The following is an 18,612-nucleotide window of genomic DNA, read 5'->3' on the forward strand; positions in this document are numbered from 1 at the left end:
ATATAGCCTTTCAATTAGAAATGAACTATGGTTCTCGATTGATGCTTACTCCCTTCCGCCTTATTACTCAAATGTGGACTTGAGCTACTTGATCGACATTAAGAATAGAATAGATGAACAAACGAAGAGCTAAACCGTCTTTAAAGATCCCAGGATGCTATTGACATCAATAAACTTAAACTCATTTAAAGTCTCTTCCCACAATCTCTTCATGATCTCCTTGCCTTCAGCAGTATATTGGAAAGGTGCGTACCTAGATTGCGAAGTTAACAAAAGAAGTAGCTAGTGCTGCAAAAACATCATTTGCCACTTACGGTGCAATGGTCCAGTTCATAATGACACAGCCATGCGATTCCTTCCCTTTAACGATCGCTGCATCCATATATGTTGAGGCACCGACCTTTACAGATCGAGCGCTGATGGACTTGAAGAGATTAAGTATAATCCTTGTTGCGCCCCCGATATCGCGTTGCAATTCTGTTCCTTTGACAAATCCTGGTTCGACAAGATTTACAACGACATCATCTGCCGATACCATATCTGTGAGTTTCCATATGAATAACTGACCCAAGAGCTTTGAGGTTGGATAATTATCAAGAGGATCGAACAAATCGGCTCTGTCAAATGCAGGAAGAAGAGGAACCTCGCTTTTTACTGCGAATTTGGCAGTGATTGAGAGCATTGACGTAACTATTGTCAATCGTCCGGGAAATCCTACCGGCGATTTCTTCTTCAGTATGGGGAGAAGAAGAATCGATAACAACATCGTGGACAGATAGTTGACCTGTACATTCTCCTCATGTCCGGTATCTGGTGAAGTACCAAAAGCCGCTCTTCCCATTCCCGCGTTCAAGATGGCAACGTCGAGTCGAGACAGTTCCTTATCAAGTCGCGCTGCAAAAGCTTGGACAGAGTCGTAGGAAGACATATCCAGCTGCCATACCTCAATGCTGGATTTGGGAAACTGTTTCCGAAGACTAGAGGCTGCAGCCTCGCCTTTTGCTGAAGATCTGACAGCAATAATCAGGCGTGAAAGCTTATGAGAAAGCAATTGACGAGCACATTCCAAACCCAAGCCGGTATTGGAACCTGTGACAATGGCAACTTTGTCGGAAAGATTTGTGCTTTGAGGAGGAAATCGAGGTTTGGTGAAGAATTGATTCTTGATAAATAAGTTGGGGAAAAATGGAGAGGTGAACGGGGGCAGCTCTTTGGAAGATGTCATGGTGAACTGGACGGTTGATACTCTCCGACTGGGCGGAAATATAAAATGAATTCAGAAGATGAAGAGAGCAGTCTAACTCGATGTATAATAGATGTCACACTTTCGGACAACTATTGAGGAGAAGAAGGCAGATGATAGCACTACCTATATATACACATTTGTGCGTGTATCTGATCCATTTGGGCACGGAGTTAAGACCGTTTTAAAATCTCTTCATCAGCATCCTTTGACACTATTGCCCAGTCAGTAATCGCCTACGAGCAATGGCACCGAGACGAAATTACAGAGTCAAACAGAACGTCCGAATGAGGCGACACTAATGCAGGATATTGGTTACTGGATTAGGTATGGTCTCCAGCTTTCAGATTTAAATGTATATGATTGGCCAAATAGTGTCTCATCTCCATATCATCAGGGGGTCCTCAAAATGCCGGCGACGGCTAACCTCATGTGGATACTTTGGAGTTGCTGTGCCACAATGCCAGCCTACGCAACACGCTCTCCAACACGCTTGAGGATGATTCTCGAACCACCTGGACGCAGACAATTCCTTTCAACGCTTGCCTTTAATCAGAAAACAGTCAGTTGCAGATGGGTCGTGGCCCTAGAGGATGAACTCTTTCCAACTCATCTTACCACGTACCTCGTTTTGCGAAACGACCAAATTGCCAATTTCCGCCTAGTTCAACACTCTGACATCAATGCTAAGAGGGTCAATAATTTGGTCCAACTCATAATACTGCTTGACCGGAACGGGTTGAGCTAGATATCTAAGATGACTCCTATAGATGGCGTTGGTACGTAACTGATATCTGTGTGTACCTAAAAAGAACTTATCCGTCTAACAGAGCAATAAATGATTCAGCGGAGATGCCATTCATTATTTCGGATGGAATCGGAAGCACAGAGGCAAACAAACGAAAGTTGATCAGAAGACATGTGATGTTGGGGAAGAATCGAGGCAAGACCCGAAAAGTGAAGCGAGGAGACCACCAGCCTGCTCTGGGTGACTTGGGCTACAATGGCGATGATGTATCGCCCGGATTATCGATCAACATGCGTTATTCGCACATCCCTCCAAAGGTGGGATCTGAGGTATCGTTCACACAGTTTGCAGATTCTGTGGAGCCAGCGTTGATCAAAGACATCTTGAAATGTAATCATCACCCCGTACTTGCCTTGCACCGGCCAAAAAGCGCACTGCTAATGCTCACTTCCATTGCCCAAAACAAGTCTCCTTTATGGCTAAAAGAGTCATTTATCCTCTTGAAAGATGCATCAATTTTGACAAAAAGGACAATTTTGATCGAATGTGGTTCGAGCTCATGACGCAAGACGCCGCATATCTTCATACTGTCCTTTTCACATCCCAGACTTATTTCATGCATACGTCTAGCCAGAACAATCCCGGGGCGGTTAAAACGGTAATCATGCATCATTCTAGAGCACTTCAGCTGCTCCGCGAGAGGTTAGCGGCGAAACATGAAGAGGTCAAGATATCGGATCCTACAATCCTTGTTGTTTTGGCCCTTGCTGGCCATGCGCACATGATTAATGACTATGAGACCGCAAAGACACATATTGACGGCCTCCGGAGGATTGTTCAGTTGAGAGGAGGTTTGTCCACTTTCAGTTACCACCCGAAACTCTCAATAGAGCTCTTGAAGTAAGTGACGGCCACATTCCGGAGCTAAGTTCTCATCTGCTAAGCTATCACTGGACTCTAGATGCGATTTGGGAATAGCACTCAGCTATGGTACCAAGACAGTCTTCTTCACTGAACCATCGTCGGAATTTTTGATGCCATATCCGGATTTTAAACAGTTCATGACACAACACTCAAGCCCAACTCAGCAGGAGACGTATTCCAGCCTAGAACACCTAAATATTGATGAGAAACTAGGAAATACCTGGAGTGTCTTGAGAAGATTCTGCTTGGTAATTAACTCAGCTGCAGAACACAAGCGCCGGCTACCAAAAGAAATCCTCTTAAATACAATGGCGCCCGTAATGTATCGTTTACTCAATATGACTTTCGAGTCGGGTTCCTTCAATGAATCTATTCGATTAGTCCAGTTAGCATTCTCATCGCACGTCTTCCTTCACTGGCAAGGAGTTAAATACCCACATACTTATCTCCCGGAGCGCTTTCGAAACTGTCTCCTTACACTCAAGTTTCCAATCGAATCCTCACCTCACTTGCTTTGCTGGTTGCTTGTGATGGGAGCCATATCGATATTCGGCCCTACCGATAATGCTTGGCTTGTTCCCTGGATACAAGTCAACCTGAGGCTTTGCGAAGTAGAGAGCTGGGATAAGCTACGTCATCAGCTAAAGCAATTTCTTTGGATTGATATCCTTCATGACCAACTTGGCGAGTCGATCTTTGACATTGCGTGGCCCTTGCAGAAAGATGATGAAAGTAGTGACTTTTACGAAGAACAAGCAGCATCAACGCCGCTACAGAGAAAATAGGGACGATTCATATCCTATATGTGCGCATGATACGGCGGATTGACCTCCATATCTATTCCCATAGCAAATACTCATTATCGTTTCCCCGTATAAAAGGATGAATGGTGGGACTGTCGACACTTGTGCTGCCTACAGATTGTCTATGGTCGGAATTTACCTAGCTCCTCGACCAGAGACCTGGAAGCCGGATGCCATATCGGTTACACCAGAACAACAACAATTATTTTTATCCAGTCCTAGGTTTCTCGGCCTGATACCTTTTTTTTTCTTTCCTTGCTTTTTTTCCCTAAACACAAAAACGGTCGGCGTTGACAGCATCTCTTGTGCGCACTTCGAATCGCACGGATTCCGACGACATACTCTTACTACCGATGATATGCATACTGTCTTGCGGATCACGACGCAGCTTACTTCTGCAATCTTTAATTCCATCCCTACTTCTGTCAAGTTTAGCAGCAACCAATCGCCAGAGTGAACAACAATCGGCTTCTGGTAAAGAAAGATCGTAGTTGCCACCTACCTACCTAGGTGTTGAGGGATATGGCACAGTGCCAGTTGAGAGTGAACGATGCAACCCGCCAGTGGCAACAGATACCTTGTGGAATACTACATCAATTTCGAAGGCCGTCAAGCGATTTCTCCAATGGATTTGAATGATCAAAGAGTAAATTACAGGCTCAGATACGATGGGCGGGTTGCAGCGTATTTTCCAACACGGTGCATTGCGCATCCTTGCTTTGTCAACCGAACCGGGGCTCTACGCTAGTGGAAATCCTGTTGTTTTGCGCTGCCTTGGAATTGGCGTCCCTGCTGATTTCACAAATCACTCGCGCGTTAAACCGGAGGTGATACGCCAAGATGTCAGTTGGAAACGATGCAGAGAAGCGATATCTACTCGCTCCAAAAGCAGTTGAAGTGAAAGGGATGGTATATCCGCCCGCATCAATTAGCAACAGGATCTTCTGGAAAGTTTTGTTGCCGACCGGACTGTTTTGCGTGTTGCTAGCTCTGGCAGCCCTGACGTACCCTTCTCCCAAATCCAAGTCTAGCTTGACGTCGCCGTTGGAAACATGTGCCTGGAATCACCTCGAGCCGCATCTCTCTCTGTTATCGGTTCCGCCGATTCGCCGGTCCGAGTTTCTTGGTCGTCAGAAGGCTCTGGCACTCGAACTGGACGCCGCTGGGGTCGATGCTTTCATCGCCGAACCATCAGCTTCAACGTCTTATTATGCAAACATTTCTTCAAGCTTTCATCTCTCAGAGCGCCCATTTCTGATGATCATTGACAAGGATGGCCAATTCACAACGTTAGTACCCAAGTTTGAAGCTGGCCGCATTGCAAAACTCGACATGGTTTTCGACAACAAAACGACAATCACTTGGATCGAAGAAGAGTCGCCATATGAAGCGCTCGCTCGAGGCACGGGCTACGAGAAAGTGATGATCGACGAGCATGCGCGTTTTATGATTGCAGCCGGCCTGCAAAAGGCAGGAATTGAAGTTGTGCCTATGTCAGAAACCATCCAGTCTCTCCGTTCCATCAAGTCTTTGGACGAAATCGCTCTGCTGAAAGGAATCAACTCTTTCACGCTTGCACTGGTTCAGTCCCTGCAAAGGTGCATCCAAATTGGTATGACTCAAGAAGAAGTTATCGACGCCTCCCAGGCACTATTCACACGTGCTGGCGTGGGTCATGGATTTTGGGTGCTGGCGCTGTTTGGCGATCAGGCGGCTCTACCCCATGGCGGTGAGACCGGCCGAACGCTACAGGAGGGTGAATTTGTCCTTATCGACATTGGGTCGGAACTTCATGGATATTGCAGCGACGTAACACGCACAATTCTACCAACCGGAGCCACCGTTAGTGACGACCTCATGGCCGTTTGGCAAATAGTTTGGGACGCGCAGTCAGCTGGTTTGTCGCACATGCATGCAGGTGAAGCGTGCTCGGCAATCGACGGTGCCTCTCGCGATGTCATAAAGCGTGCTGGGTATGGCCAATACTACACCCACCGATTGGGACACGGACTTGGCCTGGAAGGACACGAGCCACCATATCTGAATGGTGCTAATGATCAAAAGTTAAAACTGGCTGAAGTAGCCACAAATGAGCCGGTATGATCTACACGTTGGGAAAATGTCCCAACGTCTCTTCTGTTATTAGTCTTGCTGACAACTAATGGGATTAGGGCATTTACGTCACTACAGAGGAGGCAGCCTTTCTCGGAAAGAAAGTGGGCTTCGGTATAAGACTGGAAGATCCTATCTTAGTCACTGAGAACGGCGGTGTACTATTGACTGGAAGCCGGGCACAATCTCCTTGGAACCCTTGAAATAGCCAGTGCTTGCTCAATCTTAAGTGTCTAATGGTGTGGTACCTCCACACCTTTCACTTGCTTCTCGCGGCATTGTTCGTTTTGCCCACCTTAATAAGGGATAATGACGATGGCCAATAGCTACTCTCACTTCACAAGACTATACCTCTATATCATTCTCATTTCTGTATATATGTTTCTATGTTCAATACGTACCCATATCGTATATCAAGGGTTGGATAAGTGACTTGGGCGTGTCAAGTTAAGAGCAGTGTTGTCGTTCAATACCCTAATACATCCTTACCAAATCTTAAACATTTAACGCTTATGAAAAACTGTGCTTACTTACCGAGAATTCTCATTCGATTTAAAAGTTAATTAATGTAAGTATACAACTAGCCTGAGGAACTTATCATTATATTGAGAGCTGCCTTTCCTCTTGCATAAGATGTGAGATTGAAGACCCAAATCTATGGCAGCAGCACTGGGAACAACTACGTGTGGAAACAGAGAACAGCCGGGAATCACAAAGCGAGCTCAATCACAGAGTCATGCAACGTTCCTTTTTTGAAATGCTAATGATATCTGAATTCTTTTCTTCTCTTTCGTCCAAACATCATGATCTAAGAAGTATAGCTTTTCGATATGCTAAACCCATGTACGTTGTTAATGTATCGCATAACCTTCTAGATCCATTCCGAAACAATAGCACGTTGTTCGAGCTTGGTTGCTGTGCTGTTTTCCGCTTCTAATATAGTATTTTCTTTCTGTGGGCTATCCATTCTCACCCTCTCGATTTGCTCCTCGAGGCCGGAAAAACTTGTATGGTCCACAACAGATTGATCAACGCTCATTCCAGACTGCGTCTCTACAATGCGAACATCCGACTCATCCCCGTAGTAGTCATCTGACATAGATGTTTCTGTGTTTATATCATTCACTTGTTCTTTGCTGTAATCTCGTGATGGTAGCCGAATATCATGGTATATCTGTGCGACGCGCAAAGGGAACATGAGAACATAGCCGCCCGCTGGCCCATGTGTCGGCTGCAGAAGGAACTCCACACTACGGCAGATATCACGTACAGCGTTACGATCTGGTTCAGTTTCGTGTGGGAATGTTAGCGGAGGATTTGTCTTGTACGAGAAGCACGAGCGTGATGACTGGTGCTCTTTGAGCTCGTCCATGATGCCCAAGTCGCCTGCAATATCATGCAAAATGAGTAAACAAGAGTGGTAGAAGTTGATCTCTACGGCTCGTCGGAAGTCTGTGAAGAATAGCACAGAATTGAAGATTGGCTGACCCGTGGCTTCACTGACGGACAACACATCTGCTCTTTCTATCCTGGATTCTTGGAATACCTCGAAACAGCAGTCGGGATGCTGCAACTCCCACTCCCAACGTAAGTTTAGAAGCTTAAGATATAGGAGGACGACTCGCTGCCTCAGTGATTCGTATAGATCATGTGGCCATGTTCTGTCGCTTGAGGCGTATTCTTGCCGCATCGTAACGCGCAGCTTTTCATCTTCCAAGATGCCTGGGATACAACAAACAATATCGATATAGCGATTGGCAAAGGATTTTTGACTCGGATTCTCACTCCAAGGAATACTTTGCCAGCAGGGGTCTTCGAGGTAGGTTCTCCGGGCTTCTTCCATATGAAGCAGCATCTAGAGGCTCCATGTCAGCTACAGAACAAGGAAGTCGGCACGAGACAAAATGTTCAGAAGTCTTGAACGAGAGTTGAGAAGGGTTACTTGCAATATGTGCCCTGGCTCTCTCAAATGCGAGTCTCATATCTTCCTGTCGAAAGGCTTCGGGGCCACATTTTTCTACCCATGCGGCCAAACCGCGAACATGTTCTTTCCATCCATTGCTGGCTGAATTCGTGATCCACTTTCGTTTATGATAAAATGTTAGCAGTGCATGAAAAGACCAGCATTTCAGTGTCACTTCGCAGTAATCATATGGTACACAAACAACTCACCTCAAAAAGCGCCATGTTCATGACAACCGTTAGTAGTGATACGTTGAGAGTCGGTGACGGCATGAAGTTGCCATCAGTAGAAGAGAGTTGAATCCTGAGTTGACGTAGCGCTAATTGATATACCACGATTGCCTGCTGCAAGTTGACTGTATGCTTTGTGAGACGCCCATGAAGAGCCAGCGCAGCAGCTTCAACAGACAGTTCAAGCGCCGAGGGCTGCATGCCGCCACCGATCCATTGGTGACTCTCCAGCACTCCCAGGCCCATACCTTGCGCAATGAGAAGGTTGTAAACGAATTTTTGGACGTGTTTGGCGACATCTCCATGAAGTTGGGCCCAGACACGGCTACCGATGATAAGGGCGCTGATATTGTCGTCAGCCGCAGTGGTTGCAATGGCGACATGTGCGTATGAAGTGGTGAAAACAATGTCATTAGATGGCCAAATACGTAAGCAAGATTGGGAAAATAGCCCTGAGGGCGGCGTGTCAAAGAAGCGCAAATTGTCAATCGTCGGTCTGGATAGGGTTGCATTTCCAACGTTGTGATTGTCAGCACCGCCCTTCATGTCCTGTGGCCTTGAGATGCTACGAGTACTGCCTCCTCCCTGCGGCAATAGATTACTCTTGGCGCTTCGCCCTGTGGAATTAATGAATCGAAGGGGGCGGCGATAGCCTTGGCACTGAAAACCGCCCTTTTCGCAACGGCCACAAGTTGGATGCCGTGCATCTACCGCAGCCATTGGATTGCGTCAGTCCACATCCAGAATGGTGCAACGGTCAAAGAGTGCGAGCGATTGACATACCGCACCTCACATGCCGCGCCTTGCAGGTGGTACAAGCTTTACTACGTCCCGCAACACCAACCATATTGCGATATCTGTCCCGCTTGCTGTACTCCGAATGTAGACAACAGTATATGAGTTTAGAGGAAAGCTATTTCCCAATATGCATAGATTTCACGAGGGGGGGTTGTATGAGTAGGGGTCTACGGTAAAGTACTCCGCCTTGCCCGAATCAACACAAGCGTTTCAAGAATACTTGCCGATTGGTTTGGTCAAAATAGGAGTTCAAGGCAAGAACATAAACAACAGTGAGTGACTGGTAAGACAGCTGACAAATTCGGCCACTATCCAATGATTCTTAAACGCGCGCGGCTAACTATCAGCTCTCAAAATGCTTCCGCATTAAGCTAGCCAAAGCAGTTGATATCTCGGCATGATCCTTGTTAGCTTTCGTTGGACCGGATTTCGGAATTCACATTCCGAGACAAGTGCCACAACCGTTTCTCAAGGGCATGCATCTGCCGGGACTAAGTTTGACAGTGTAGTCGGTGAAATCGATTGTACAAGATTTGAACGAGGCTATGCTTTGCAATCAAGGTTTGACAAAAGTTCTCAAAACATGCATCGGAGTCGATTCTAGGTGCATGCTTGGCATATCCTTGTGCGCCAAAACCGATCCTAGAATGGGTGACCCATACGATTATCTGTGACGTCTCGCTTGTTATTCTCCGATGTTGATCAGCAGAGGGTTGACCATGTCGAATGCGATCGGTGTGTTTTCTCTCCGAGCTTAACAACTCAGGTGTAACAATTATTCAGCCTAACACTAACGGACGGATTTGAGTAGGATTGTTGGTTTGATCATCGTACCAAAGGTATAGTGGTTTTATTTAAAGCGCCTTGAGAACTAATAGTCGCAGCTTCATCATCGGCTTTTCTCCAGTCTTCTCAGCAAAGTTTCGCATTAAGAATATTGACTGCTACTTTTTTTACAATGTCTTCAATCAAGCCCATCACTCTTCACGCTCATAGCAGCGGGCCAAATCCCTGGAAAGTGGTTATCATCCTCCAAGAGTTAGAGCTACCCTATACTCTTGTTTATGAGACACCCGCCACCATCAAATCAGCCCCTTACACCGACGTAAACCCAAATGGCCGTGTGCCTGCAATTCGAGACCCTAATACTGGTATCACATTGTGGGAATCGGGTGCCATCATCGAATACCTTATTGAGAATTATGATACTGAGCAGAAGATTTCTCATGGTTCACAAAGTCCGGAAAAGTGGCTCGAGAAGCAGTTCCTATACTTTCAAGTCTCGGGGCAAGGCCCATACTTTGGTAAGTCCAATGCATAACAGCCGGCTATAGTGTCAAAATTAATTCGGAAATAACGATATAGGCCAATATACTTGGTTTGCAAGGCTTCATCATGAGCAACTGCCCTCTGCAAAGGAGCGTTATTTGAACGAGATTAAGCGTGTCATTGGTGTACTGAACACCATACTGGAAGGTAAAAATTACTTGGTCGGGGAAAAGGCAACGTATGCAGACTTGAGTTTTATCACTTGGTCTTTGATCGGGCAGAATGCAGTGGAATCTGCAGGTGTTGATCTAGACAAAGAGGCCCCGAACTACGTGGCTTGGATGAAGCGTCTTTTAGACCGCCCTGCAGTCCAGAAAGCACTTCAAGAGAAGGAAAAGGCCTCTTCTGCATCTGCTCAATAAGTGGATACTAAGAATAGCTACGGATGCTATGTTGATGATTTCTCCTTACTTTGGATCTGGCACTTTGCAGGAACTTCGAGTAGATTTCAAGGATTAGCCTTTATAGAATAACTGAATTGAAAGGTTAAAAATCTCAAGTTGAAACGCTGTAGGCATTAACACAAAAAGTAGGCACAAGGATCCCTCGTAGTTTCCGAAATACTAGCTAATATAGGCGGGGCATGTGCATATAAAGATCCGCTCAAACGTTAATACACTTCTGCTGTAGGTAATACAGCGCGTCACTGCTACAAGAACAGTCCTTTTTTACTCTAATAGTACTGGGTATAACTCAATCTAAATTAGACAGTTTTGATTCAGCTGCATGACCTTGATTAAATTGGGTATCTTTAATCCAACTGAACAACCCCGAACCAGGCGGCATTGACTCGACTTTTAGTAGATACTTCGCTGTAACCAGTGCAGCAACTGTGAAGGTACTTTACGCTGCTTAGCGGCGGAGCTTTTTGCGGACTAACTGTAACCAGAGAACATAACCCTGCCAAGCCTGCTTTTGGGTGCTCTGCAGGGTACAGGAGAAACTCGGTAAACCATTCTAAAAGAATAAGTCGTCCAGACGGACAACTGGCATGCGGGGTATCGAGAAACAAACACCCTGTGCTACTGGTTAAGTGGAGCAAACAATGAACGGACTTCGGGCTTGTCTGAATTATGTCCTCATAAGTAGCAATAATAGCGAGAAAGTCCGGCGAGAGCGGTGATCAGGTCACTATGGGTTAAACTTTTTATAAATATGGGCAATGCAGACACCCCTTTTGAGTTCGGAAGCTACACACTCTCTTTCGAAAGATATCAGAAATCCAATGTTTGCAATGTCTCATCTGTTTGACTCGTTTCCACGAGGCCTGATGGCCAGTGGGAATGTCCTTTTCGCAACAGCAGCATACTTTGCCGACTGGAGTCACACACATGTCTTCAACCCACGTTGGCCACCTCATGCCAAATTCCACAATGGACAGAGCATGTCCTTCGGCGCTCTCTCCGCTTTGACTTCACTTTACTTGCTCGGCCGACGCAATGCCAACGTCGAGGCTGCTAAGGACTCACTCTTTGTTGCGGCGCTCGTCGGCTCTTTAACCACTATCGCTGGCTTGTCGGCAATATTATATCCTGGGACTGCCTGGATGGACCCAGAGTATGACACGGGAGCGTTGATAGGACCTCAGGGATATGTTTTTATGGTACAGCTTTTTGTGAATTGGACTTGCTATAACTTGGAAAATGCACGACTCAACAAGCTAGATAAGCTTAAGAAATGATTCATCAACACCACGCATATATCGTCACTGGGGGAAAGGAAGATAAGACAAGGCTGAGGAAATGAGTTGTAATAAAATAGAAGGTCATCTGTGAAATTACAGCAAGATTGGTTGAATGGACTCGGCGCTTCAGACTAAAGATTGGTACTTTTTTATAATTGACCGCTACAGTGGTTTGCCTTCTCCTAAGAATAGTATTGAAGTTTATGTAAACATTACAGTATTTGTAATACTGGCTGACGTATAAAGCTACCCAACACTTTTAACTGCGTATGAGAGGTCAACTGCATATGTATGTATCATGGTGGTGTGCATTTTGGAGCTCTAAGAGGTGATTTTGTACTAGCTTGCAACTTATTTCTCGATCAGTGACAATGCGATGGTGGTTATAAACGCAGGGTCTAAAAGAGCTATGTCTTGTCACGTATTGATAGCATTTTATGTGTCTTCTATCTGCAGTACCTTGAGATCAATACATACCTACGTTACAAAGTGATATGCTTGAGAATCTGAAGTCAAGGGCCACAATAGTACTATGTTTAACGCAGATACCTACATGCACAATTCCTCCTGAGAGTCCAGGAACAATCGTCGTCATTTTTATCACTACCGACACAACACGCGCCTCTCTGTATCGTGAGGAGTAGCAAACTTTGTATTCATTGAATCATGGAGGCAATCCGCCATTGCACGCCATTGCACGCCATTGCACGCCATTGCACGCCATTGACTTGGCTCTGTCTTCGAACAAGCTGGCGACAACAGAGACGTTGACCTGAAGTGAGAAGGGTAACGCCTAAGCATCGAGAAGTTGTCGCCATATATCAGCACTATCACACATCAGGTACGAAATCATAACCACGCAATTGTTCTCAGCTATATCAGAAAATGGACCTGCCGAATATCACCCCGCATTCATGACAACGCCGGCCTTGATGCTGCCCTTGTGCTATGACGTGGTAGAAAATTCTCTGGCAAAGTGAGTCGCCGTTGGCCCTGTGTGATATTACACTAACAAAAGAATTGGCATCATTGAGAGGCAACTAGACTATGGTATTTATTTCTGTACATGTGTCTTGATTATAAGTTGTCTAGCCTCGACCACTCGAAATGGAATATTACGTTGGTTATAACCCAATAGCCACAGAAGAATACGAAGGTGAGTCATTCTATGTATCTCCCATTACATACCACATGAACCATGGGTCTTAAATCTGAGAACATTTGTTTTCACAATATTCCACGGCCTAGACATACAAAAGAGTTGGGAATTTATACAGACGAAAGGATATCGAGGAGCCAACAAATTAGGCAGAAAATAGAGGTAAAGTCCAATTAAAAGAAAAAAAAAATTCACATGTCTTTTCACAACAGCGAAGTCAGATTTCATCTAGCTCTTCACATATAATATATTCTTCATGTTCTTTAACAATTGATATTTTTTAATACGCTTTTTATGGCAGTGAAGAGTAACTACCAAGGTTAGTTGAGAACGCTTTTTATTGGCCTGTCGGAATTGGGTTATTCCGACGCCATGCAGTGGCTGATGACACAGCGTAGCCTTCCAAATTTTCTCATTCATGGGCTGCACTCTATCAGCCTTTGATCATTTAAATAAAGCTCATATTAAACACATCAAATATAAATACCCTTCTGTATACATACATCATATAACAATGACGCAGTCCAAGTCGATGAAACGAAAGCGAAATGCTCAAGTAAAAGTCCCTCAAAAACACATCAAAATCACAAACGCAGCCCCATCGGTCGCTTCATTGCCCGATGACGAACCATTTGAGATCAAGCGCTTGCAGACGGTCATTTCGGACGAAGAGCTAGATATCACTATTGACACCCTTACGACTCTGGCACAATACCCTGGCTTGACAAAGTCCAAGCTTTGCAGAAGCCTTCGAACTGCTGTCTACGATTTTCGCCAATCGTGCACTACCGGCGTCAATGCTACCAGTAAGCCCATTCCCGTGATAACTGGTATCGTAATGGATGGCGAAGCTGAGGTTCCATTTAGCGGAGAATGCGAATCTCACATCACGGGTCTCTGGTGCGCTAGCCGATGAAAAGTACCTCGAGGCGAGGATTTTACTTGCTGAAATGCGACTCAGAGGCGAAGACCCCAAATTAGGTGCCTTGTGTCGTTGGGTACGAGACCTTGATGTTGTAACGCAGCCTAAGGGTATAAGCATCGACAACCCTCAGCGCTCCGCAAAAGATGATGAACTTCTCAGCGTACTCGATGCTGTACTGCGTGTTAGCTGCCCGATTGATGATAACACCAGCGTCACAAAGCCCCAGCCGGGGTCTTTATCCCACATCTCCTTTCAGGCCACATGGGATGTTCGGTCACCTATCAAGCCACAACAAGTCTATGAATCAGTTTTGGACAAGTCAATCTTCGCCTCGGCACCGAGTTCAGTCGCCTCTTCTCTCCGTATCATCGAAACAACACCTGGCCATCTCCGCAACCCTCCCAATCATCACCCGGCCATCCTCTATACTTCTCAGCCTGATACAGTGCTTCTATCATCAGACAGTCCTCAAATAACACATCACAAGCATCCCCATGTGCCAAATCTCGGTCTTGCCGCAAACGTTCTTTCACCTGAGGAGTGTAAGGCTATTATTGCTGTTGGTGAAACAGTCGGCTTTCTCCCTGATACTCCCGTTCGTGAGGGTGGGGATACCAGTGTTTTGGCACACAACTTCTATTGGATCATCGATACCGCGTTTCATGATAAGCTTTGGTCACGGATTTCTCCATTTGTGCCAGCCTCAGTTAATGGTCGTTTATCTCGTGGCCTCAATCGGCGTTTCCGAGTGTATCGGTATGTTCCCGGTGCCGAATATAGATGTCATATTGATGGAGCCTGGCCACCATCTGGCATCCGGGCTGATGATACGTATGTATACGACGATTCACCCGTGACGAAGAAACAAAGCTCATTGTTTACCTTCTTACTGTATCTGAACGACGAATTTGAAGGCGGAGAAACAACATTTTTCATGCCAGCGCCTCTTGAGGGGACACTCAATGCTTACCGCGTGCGGCCAGTTATGGGTGGCGTCGCTATCTTTCCGCATGGCGAAACGCGGGGAGCACTATTGCATGAAGGTTCGAGTGTCACAAAAGGAGCCAAGTATATAATAAGGACGGACATTGAGTACGATATCGATGCATCAGACTAGGACGAGGTAGCAACAGCTATATATATACAGTGCTAATTAACAACGCGCATAGCATGGTACTTATAGTTTTATAATTTGTCAAACTTTAAACGTATATCGACTGTGGACAAATGGCACTGCGTTGAGTTAATACACATAGGTAGTGAAAGGCAGCCCACTTATATTCCATTTGCTTGGTAGGCACTACTAGATATCACGGAATGACAATTTTGTTTAGAGATATATACAAGTTTTATAAAGCTATATACTTCTTCGCCTATTTACAGTTTGTACCTATATGCCGACTGTACTATATACATGCAAAAGATAGGTAAGTATAAACATCCGTCATCAACATATATACACATTGAACATAAGAATAAAACCCTCCAAGTTCATATGAACTTGTAAGTGAACCAAAGTTGCACCGTCCCTTGGTACACGCTAACGCATTGGAGCAATCGTGTTCCTAATCGCTTGCATAATTTAGGGGTTGGCACACTTGCCACTGTTGCAGACAAAGTTGTCGGAGCAGTCATCATCAGAGCCGCAAGAAGCACCAATGCAGTGACCAACCCAGCTGCAAGTGTTGGAAGGAGGAGGAGCTGAGCCTCCACTTGAGCTGCCGCCACAAATGCCGTTGACACAGCCCCAAGGGTCGGAGCAATCATCATCTGTGCTGCAGGTTGCACCTTGACAGTGGCCTGCCCAGCTGCAGGAGCCGCTGCCGTCTCCAGGGTTGCTGCCACCACCGTTTCCGGGGTTGCTTCCGCCGCCGCTGACTGGGCCGGTGGGCTGACCGGGAGCATTTGTGTCGAAGTTGTAGAGAGTTTCGTCCAGAATCTGCCAAGAGATGTCGAGATGTCCAGCAAAGCAGCCGTTGGAGTTGATTCCATCAAGGCCGCTCAAGCTGAAATCCAGTCCGGGAGCACCGTTGGGGTTCCACACGCTGGCGGTAGATGGTCCAGTGGCACAACGCTCACAGCCATCACCGATGAAGAACTGCTGGCTGGATGGAACACCGTTGAAGCTGACAACAACCTTCTTACCGCAGTACTTGGCAAAGTTTGAAGCAAGAAGGGTGCGGTTCATGGCAACAACGTTGTTGCTGTTGATCTGGTTCAGGGACAAGCCGGTAAACTGGTTGCATTCAACGAATCCCGTGTTGATGTTGGCGAAGTTGTTGCCGCAGCCATTCGTATCAACAACGTCGTAGTAGTAGGTTCCAAATCCGTTTCCAGAGTTGATGACTGATTGAGAAAGGGCCAGCTTGGCGAAAAGGCCAACGGAAGCGATGGTTTGGGTCTTCATTTTGAAAATGCTCTGCCGTTGGGCGTAGAAGAATAATAGCAGGTGGCTTGTGAGGAAGACTGGCTTATTGAATCGCTTTTGCTGCTGGATGCCAATGTAATGAATAATACGGAGATGGTAGACTACTTATAGTTGATCAAACAGGTACACAGGAGAAGTATTGATGAGGACAAACGGCCCGAAGTAACATACGAGACGTTAAGCGTATAATCCTATTGAATCAAATAGCGTCGAGACATATTATTAACATAAGCTTATAGACATCAGTGTCCTGCCTTTCTAGGCAAATGAAAAAACCTGCGAACCACCATATTGCGCTAAAAGCTCATGGATGAAAATAGCAGTTATCATAATGGGAATGGTCCATTATTCTGCCTTCCTCTTTCGAAAGAACAGCTTCCTACCGAGTGTCAGACATACGACAGTCGGTATCCATAAACAACAAGTTACCCTTGCTACCGAGAAATTAACGGCCCCGCCGAAAGGGGAAAAGGCGCTAAGGGAGCCCAGAGTCCATGTTTCATCCATCTTTCATTCATGCCGATGAGCCGGATTTTTAAATGAGGAAACCAGTGAAGGGTCCAATGGATAATATGACTCCGATGGTGAATACAATTTTCCACGAAGCGGCATCGGGCGTGTGAATCCCAATAGCGGCATTGGTAGAGGTAGCAGCCGCATTTGTAGTAGTCGCCGCTACGGCACAAGCAGCGCAAACAGTCGCTGAGGCCATTGCGCTCGCCTGTGCAAGAGCGCTGGGTGAGGCAAAGTCGTCTATACCGTTGCACGCACCAATTCCTATTGCTCCAGCAAGACAGTCTTGGAGCTCAGAGCCGGATGGACCATTCGAAACAATTGGACAATACGCACTGCAACCAGTAGTGTTGCTGTAATACTAGACGACAGGGGCAGGACCACAGCATTTTTTGAAATCTGCGACCAGAAAGGTGGAATTATCGCTGCCGGCAGCACAGACGCCTTTCGGAATCGTCCCGTTGAATACCTGGCAGGACATGTTGATGAATAAAAAAGGTATGCTTAAATAATGCAGGTAGCGAAAACAATTATTTTAATGTTATGAAAATGCACAAGGAGATCTCGATAGGTGACTGGTTTGATTCGTTCGTGCCTTTTTGGTCTGGGGTAGGCGCCCATTAAGTAGACTTTCAGATGGTGATCTATTGACTATACTCCGTACTTAGTCTCAGATATTAGAAGAAGTCTTATAATAGTAATCCCTTCGCCCAAAATCATCAGGCATGATGCTTACAATGTAAGTTTAAAGGGACGAAAAGTAAAGAATTGCAGCGATTACTATTAACTGGTCGTTTAGGCATATTGTAGAATCGCACTATAAACCCGCGAACTCAACAACTCAGTTTCGGAATCTCACCGCAATCCCATCGGGCTTTAAGTAGCACCTGCATGGTAATATTCCCACCTTTTCGCATCAGATCAATAGAGAAACGAAGTACCTGATATCTGAGAAAAGATAATGGTGGAGTACAAGCCCGATATATTATGTGAGCAATATATCACTAAGGCACTTTGGTATATATCTTTCGACAAGACTCATAGTACTATAGCAAAGCTGTAAAGATATAAAGATATTTCAAGACTTCTTCATCTTAGTGTCTTTAAATCAAGACCGGCTTGATTCTTTATCAGCAGTCATACTTTATGCGCTTCTGCCAGTCGCATCTATCAGGTCTAGTTTTTTTATACTGCTGCAAATAGCCAAAGCTAAAAATTGACTCTCAATTTTGAACAAAGGACTGGGCACGACATTTCACTCAACCAGCTATTACAGGCTTGTTGGTCCTGGAATCATGATTAAAAATACAACATCTGCACCAAGACCAAAATATATATCTGTGCTCCCTAGTGTGATCTATTTATACACCATATTATGCTCATATGGTTATTCAGCAAACTGCAATCTGTCATTCGCAGATAATTTTCTCTTATATTTCCGAACCGGCCATGAGGTTGAATCATTCATCATTTCTGTCTTGTCTTTATTTCTTTCTTTTGAGAAGGAGTATCCTACGGATGTTTACTTTTGTGAAGTTTTATTCACACCAATAGATAATTGCCGTTAAGTCCCTATGCTAATGATTCATACCTGGATGCCCAAGTTTCTTCTGTAAAGTGCTCTCTTAGGTATTATCTTACAATTTTCCCACAGGTCTTCGAAGAAATTAACCTCTCTATTGGTGAAAGGGAAAGGGTGCGCCAAATGTTGTGGTATCGCGACACATAGCGCTTCACACAATTGGTTTCATCT

At 45.5% G+C, this 18,612-nt stretch overlaps 10 protein-coding genes across 10 annotated transcripts; 5 read left to right on the top strand and 5 right to left on the bottom strand.

The window, feature by feature from the left end:
• Nucleotides 1-129: 129 nt before the first annotated feature.
• M431DRAFT_490087 (hypothetical protein) lies at nucleotides 130-1,225 on the bottom strand (the record flags this gene model as incomplete). Its single annotated transcript, XM_024916758.1, has 2 exons — nucleotides 130-253; nucleotides 315-1,225. The coding sequence occupies 2 exons, from the start codon at nucleotides 1,223-1,225 to the stop codon at nucleotides 130-132; spliced, it is 1,035 nt and encodes a 344-aa protein (XP_024778132.1).
• A 692-nt stretch (nucleotides 1,226-1,917) lies between these two features.
• Nucleotides 1,918-3,725, top strand: M431DRAFT_105640 (hypothetical protein). The gene is made up of 4 exons (XM_024911589.1): nucleotides 1,918-2,022; nucleotides 2,091-2,381; nucleotides 2,459-2,891; nucleotides 2,953-3,725. The coding sequence occupies exons 1-4, from the start codon at nucleotides 2,001-2,003 to the stop codon at nucleotides 3,698-3,700; spliced, it is 1,494 nt and encodes a 497-aa protein (XP_024778133.1). The 5' UTR covers nucleotides 1,918-2,000; the 3' UTR covers nucleotides 3,701-3,725.
• Nucleotides 3,726-4,624: 899 nt separating this feature from the next.
• Nucleotides 4,625-6,033, top strand: M431DRAFT_74484 (hypothetical protein; the record flags this gene model as incomplete). The annotated part of the gene is made up of 2 exons (XM_024922229.1): nucleotides 4,625-5,815; nucleotides 5,890-6,033. The coding sequence occupies 2 exons, from the start codon at nucleotides 4,625-4,627 to the stop codon at nucleotides 6,031-6,033; spliced, it is 1,335 nt and encodes a 444-aa protein (XP_024778134.1).
• Nucleotides 6,034-6,567: 534 nt separating this feature from the next.
• On the bottom strand, nucleotides 6,568-8,703 carry M431DRAFT_503461 (hypothetical protein). The gene is made up of 3 exons (XM_024918305.1): nucleotides 8,003-8,703; nucleotides 7,777-7,911; nucleotides 6,568-7,685 (listed from the first exon to the last, which is right to left on the bottom strand). Exons 1-3 carry the CDS (start codon nucleotides 8,567-8,569, stop codon nucleotides 6,702-6,704), a joined length of 1,686 nt encoding a protein of 561 aa, XP_024778135.1. The 5' UTR covers nucleotides 8,570-8,703; the 3' UTR covers nucleotides 6,568-6,701.
• A 1,076-nt stretch (nucleotides 8,704-9,779) lies between these two features.
• Nucleotides 9,780-10,512, top strand: M431DRAFT_74494 (hypothetical protein; the record flags this gene model as incomplete). The annotated part of the gene is made up of 2 exons (XM_024922232.1): nucleotides 9,780-10,125; nucleotides 10,187-10,512. The coding sequence occupies 2 exons, from the start codon at nucleotides 9,780-9,782 to the stop codon at nucleotides 10,510-10,512; spliced, it is 672 nt and encodes a 223-aa protein (XP_024778136.1).
• Nucleotides 10,513-11,298: 786 nt separating this feature from the next.
• On the top strand, nucleotides 11,299-12,012 carry M431DRAFT_503463 (hypothetical protein). Its single transcript, XM_024918306.1, has one exon. It carries the CDS (start codon nucleotides 11,313-11,315, stop codon nucleotides 11,829-11,831), a length of 519 nt encoding a protein of 172 aa, XP_024778137.1. The 5' UTR covers nucleotides 11,299-11,312; the 3' UTR covers nucleotides 11,832-12,012.
• Nucleotides 12,013-13,431: 1,419 nt separating this feature from the next.
• M431DRAFT_13031 (hypothetical protein) lies at nucleotides 13,432-15,234 on the top strand. The gene is made up of 2 exons (XM_024912443.1): nucleotides 13,432-13,799; nucleotides 13,861-15,234. Exons 1-2 carry the CDS (start codon nucleotides 13,508-13,510, stop codon nucleotides 15,033-15,035), a joined length of 1,467 nt encoding a protein of 488 aa, XP_024778138.1. The 5' UTR covers nucleotides 13,432-13,507; the 3' UTR covers nucleotides 15,036-15,234.
• Nucleotides 15,235-15,509: 275 nt separating this feature from the next.
• On the bottom strand, nucleotides 15,510-15,752 carry M431DRAFT_45593 (hypothetical protein; the record flags this gene model as incomplete). Its single annotated transcript, XM_024915315.1, has 1 exon — nucleotides 15,510-15,752. A coding segment is annotated over one exon (243 nt), but the record flags the coding sequence as incomplete, so codon positions are not given.
• A 42-nt stretch (nucleotides 15,753-15,794) lies between these two features.
• Nucleotides 15,795-16,325, bottom strand: M431DRAFT_69921 (hypothetical protein; the record flags this gene model as incomplete). The annotated part of the gene is made up of 1 exon (XM_024921799.1): nucleotides 15,795-16,325. A coding segment is annotated over one exon (531 nt), but the record flags the coding sequence as incomplete, so codon positions are not given.
• Nucleotides 16,326-16,881: 556 nt separating this feature from the next.
• On the bottom strand, nucleotides 16,882-17,340 carry M431DRAFT_477682 (hypothetical protein; the record flags this gene model as incomplete). The annotated part of the gene is made up of 2 exons (XM_024915595.1): nucleotides 16,882-17,194; nucleotides 17,222-17,340. The coding sequence occupies 2 exons, from the start codon at nucleotides 17,338-17,340 to the stop codon at nucleotides 16,882-16,884; spliced, it is 432 nt and encodes a 143-aa protein (XP_024778141.1).
• Between the last annotated feature and the right edge of the window lie 1,272 nt (nucleotides 17,341-18,612).

Source organism: Trichoderma harzianum (genome assembly GCF_003025095.1).
Source record: "Trichoderma harzianum CBS 226.95 unplaced genomic scaffold M431scaffold_2, whole genome shotgun sequence".
Taxonomy (NCBI): domain Eukaryota; kingdom Fungi; phylum Ascomycota; class Sordariomycetes; order Hypocreales; family Hypocreaceae; genus Trichoderma; species Trichoderma harzianum.

Bases quoted from the DNA above. Each gene is read 5' to 3' on its own strand.
- M431DRAFT_105640 (XM_024911589.1), top strand. From the start codon at position 2,001: ATGACTCCTATAGATGGCGTTG. The intron at 2,023-2,090 runs GTACGTAACTGA...TAAATGATTCAG, and splicing joins GACTCCTATAGATGGCGTTG to CGGAGATGCCATTCATTATT. The intron at 2,382-2,458 runs GTAATCATCACC...GCCCAAAACAAG, and splicing joins GATCAAAGACATCTTGAAAT to TCTCCTTTATGGCTAAAAGA.
- M431DRAFT_503461 (XM_024918305.1), bottom strand. From the start codon at position 8,569: ATGAAGGGCGGTGCTGACAATCACAACGTTGGAAATGCAACCCTATCC. The intron at 7,912-8,002 runs GTGAGTTGTTTG...CATAAACGAAAG, and splicing joins TGAACATGGCGCTTTTTGAG to TGGATCACGAATTCAGCCAG. The intron at 7,686-7,776 runs GCAAGTAACCCT...TGGAGCCTCTAG, and splicing joins AGAGAGCCAGGGCACATATT to ATGCTGCTTCATATGGAAGA.
- M431DRAFT_503463 (XM_024918306.1), top strand. From the start codon at position 11,313: ATGCAGACACCCCTTTTGAGTTCGGAAGCTACACACTCTCTTTCGAAA.
- M431DRAFT_13031 (XM_024912443.1), top strand. From the start codon at position 13,508: ATGACGCAGTCCAAGTCGATGAAACGAAAGCGAAATGCTCAAGTAAAA. The intron at 13,800-13,860 runs GTAAGCCCATTC...GGTTCCATTTAG, and splicing joins TACCGGCGTCAATGCTACCA to CGGAGAATGCGAATCTCACA.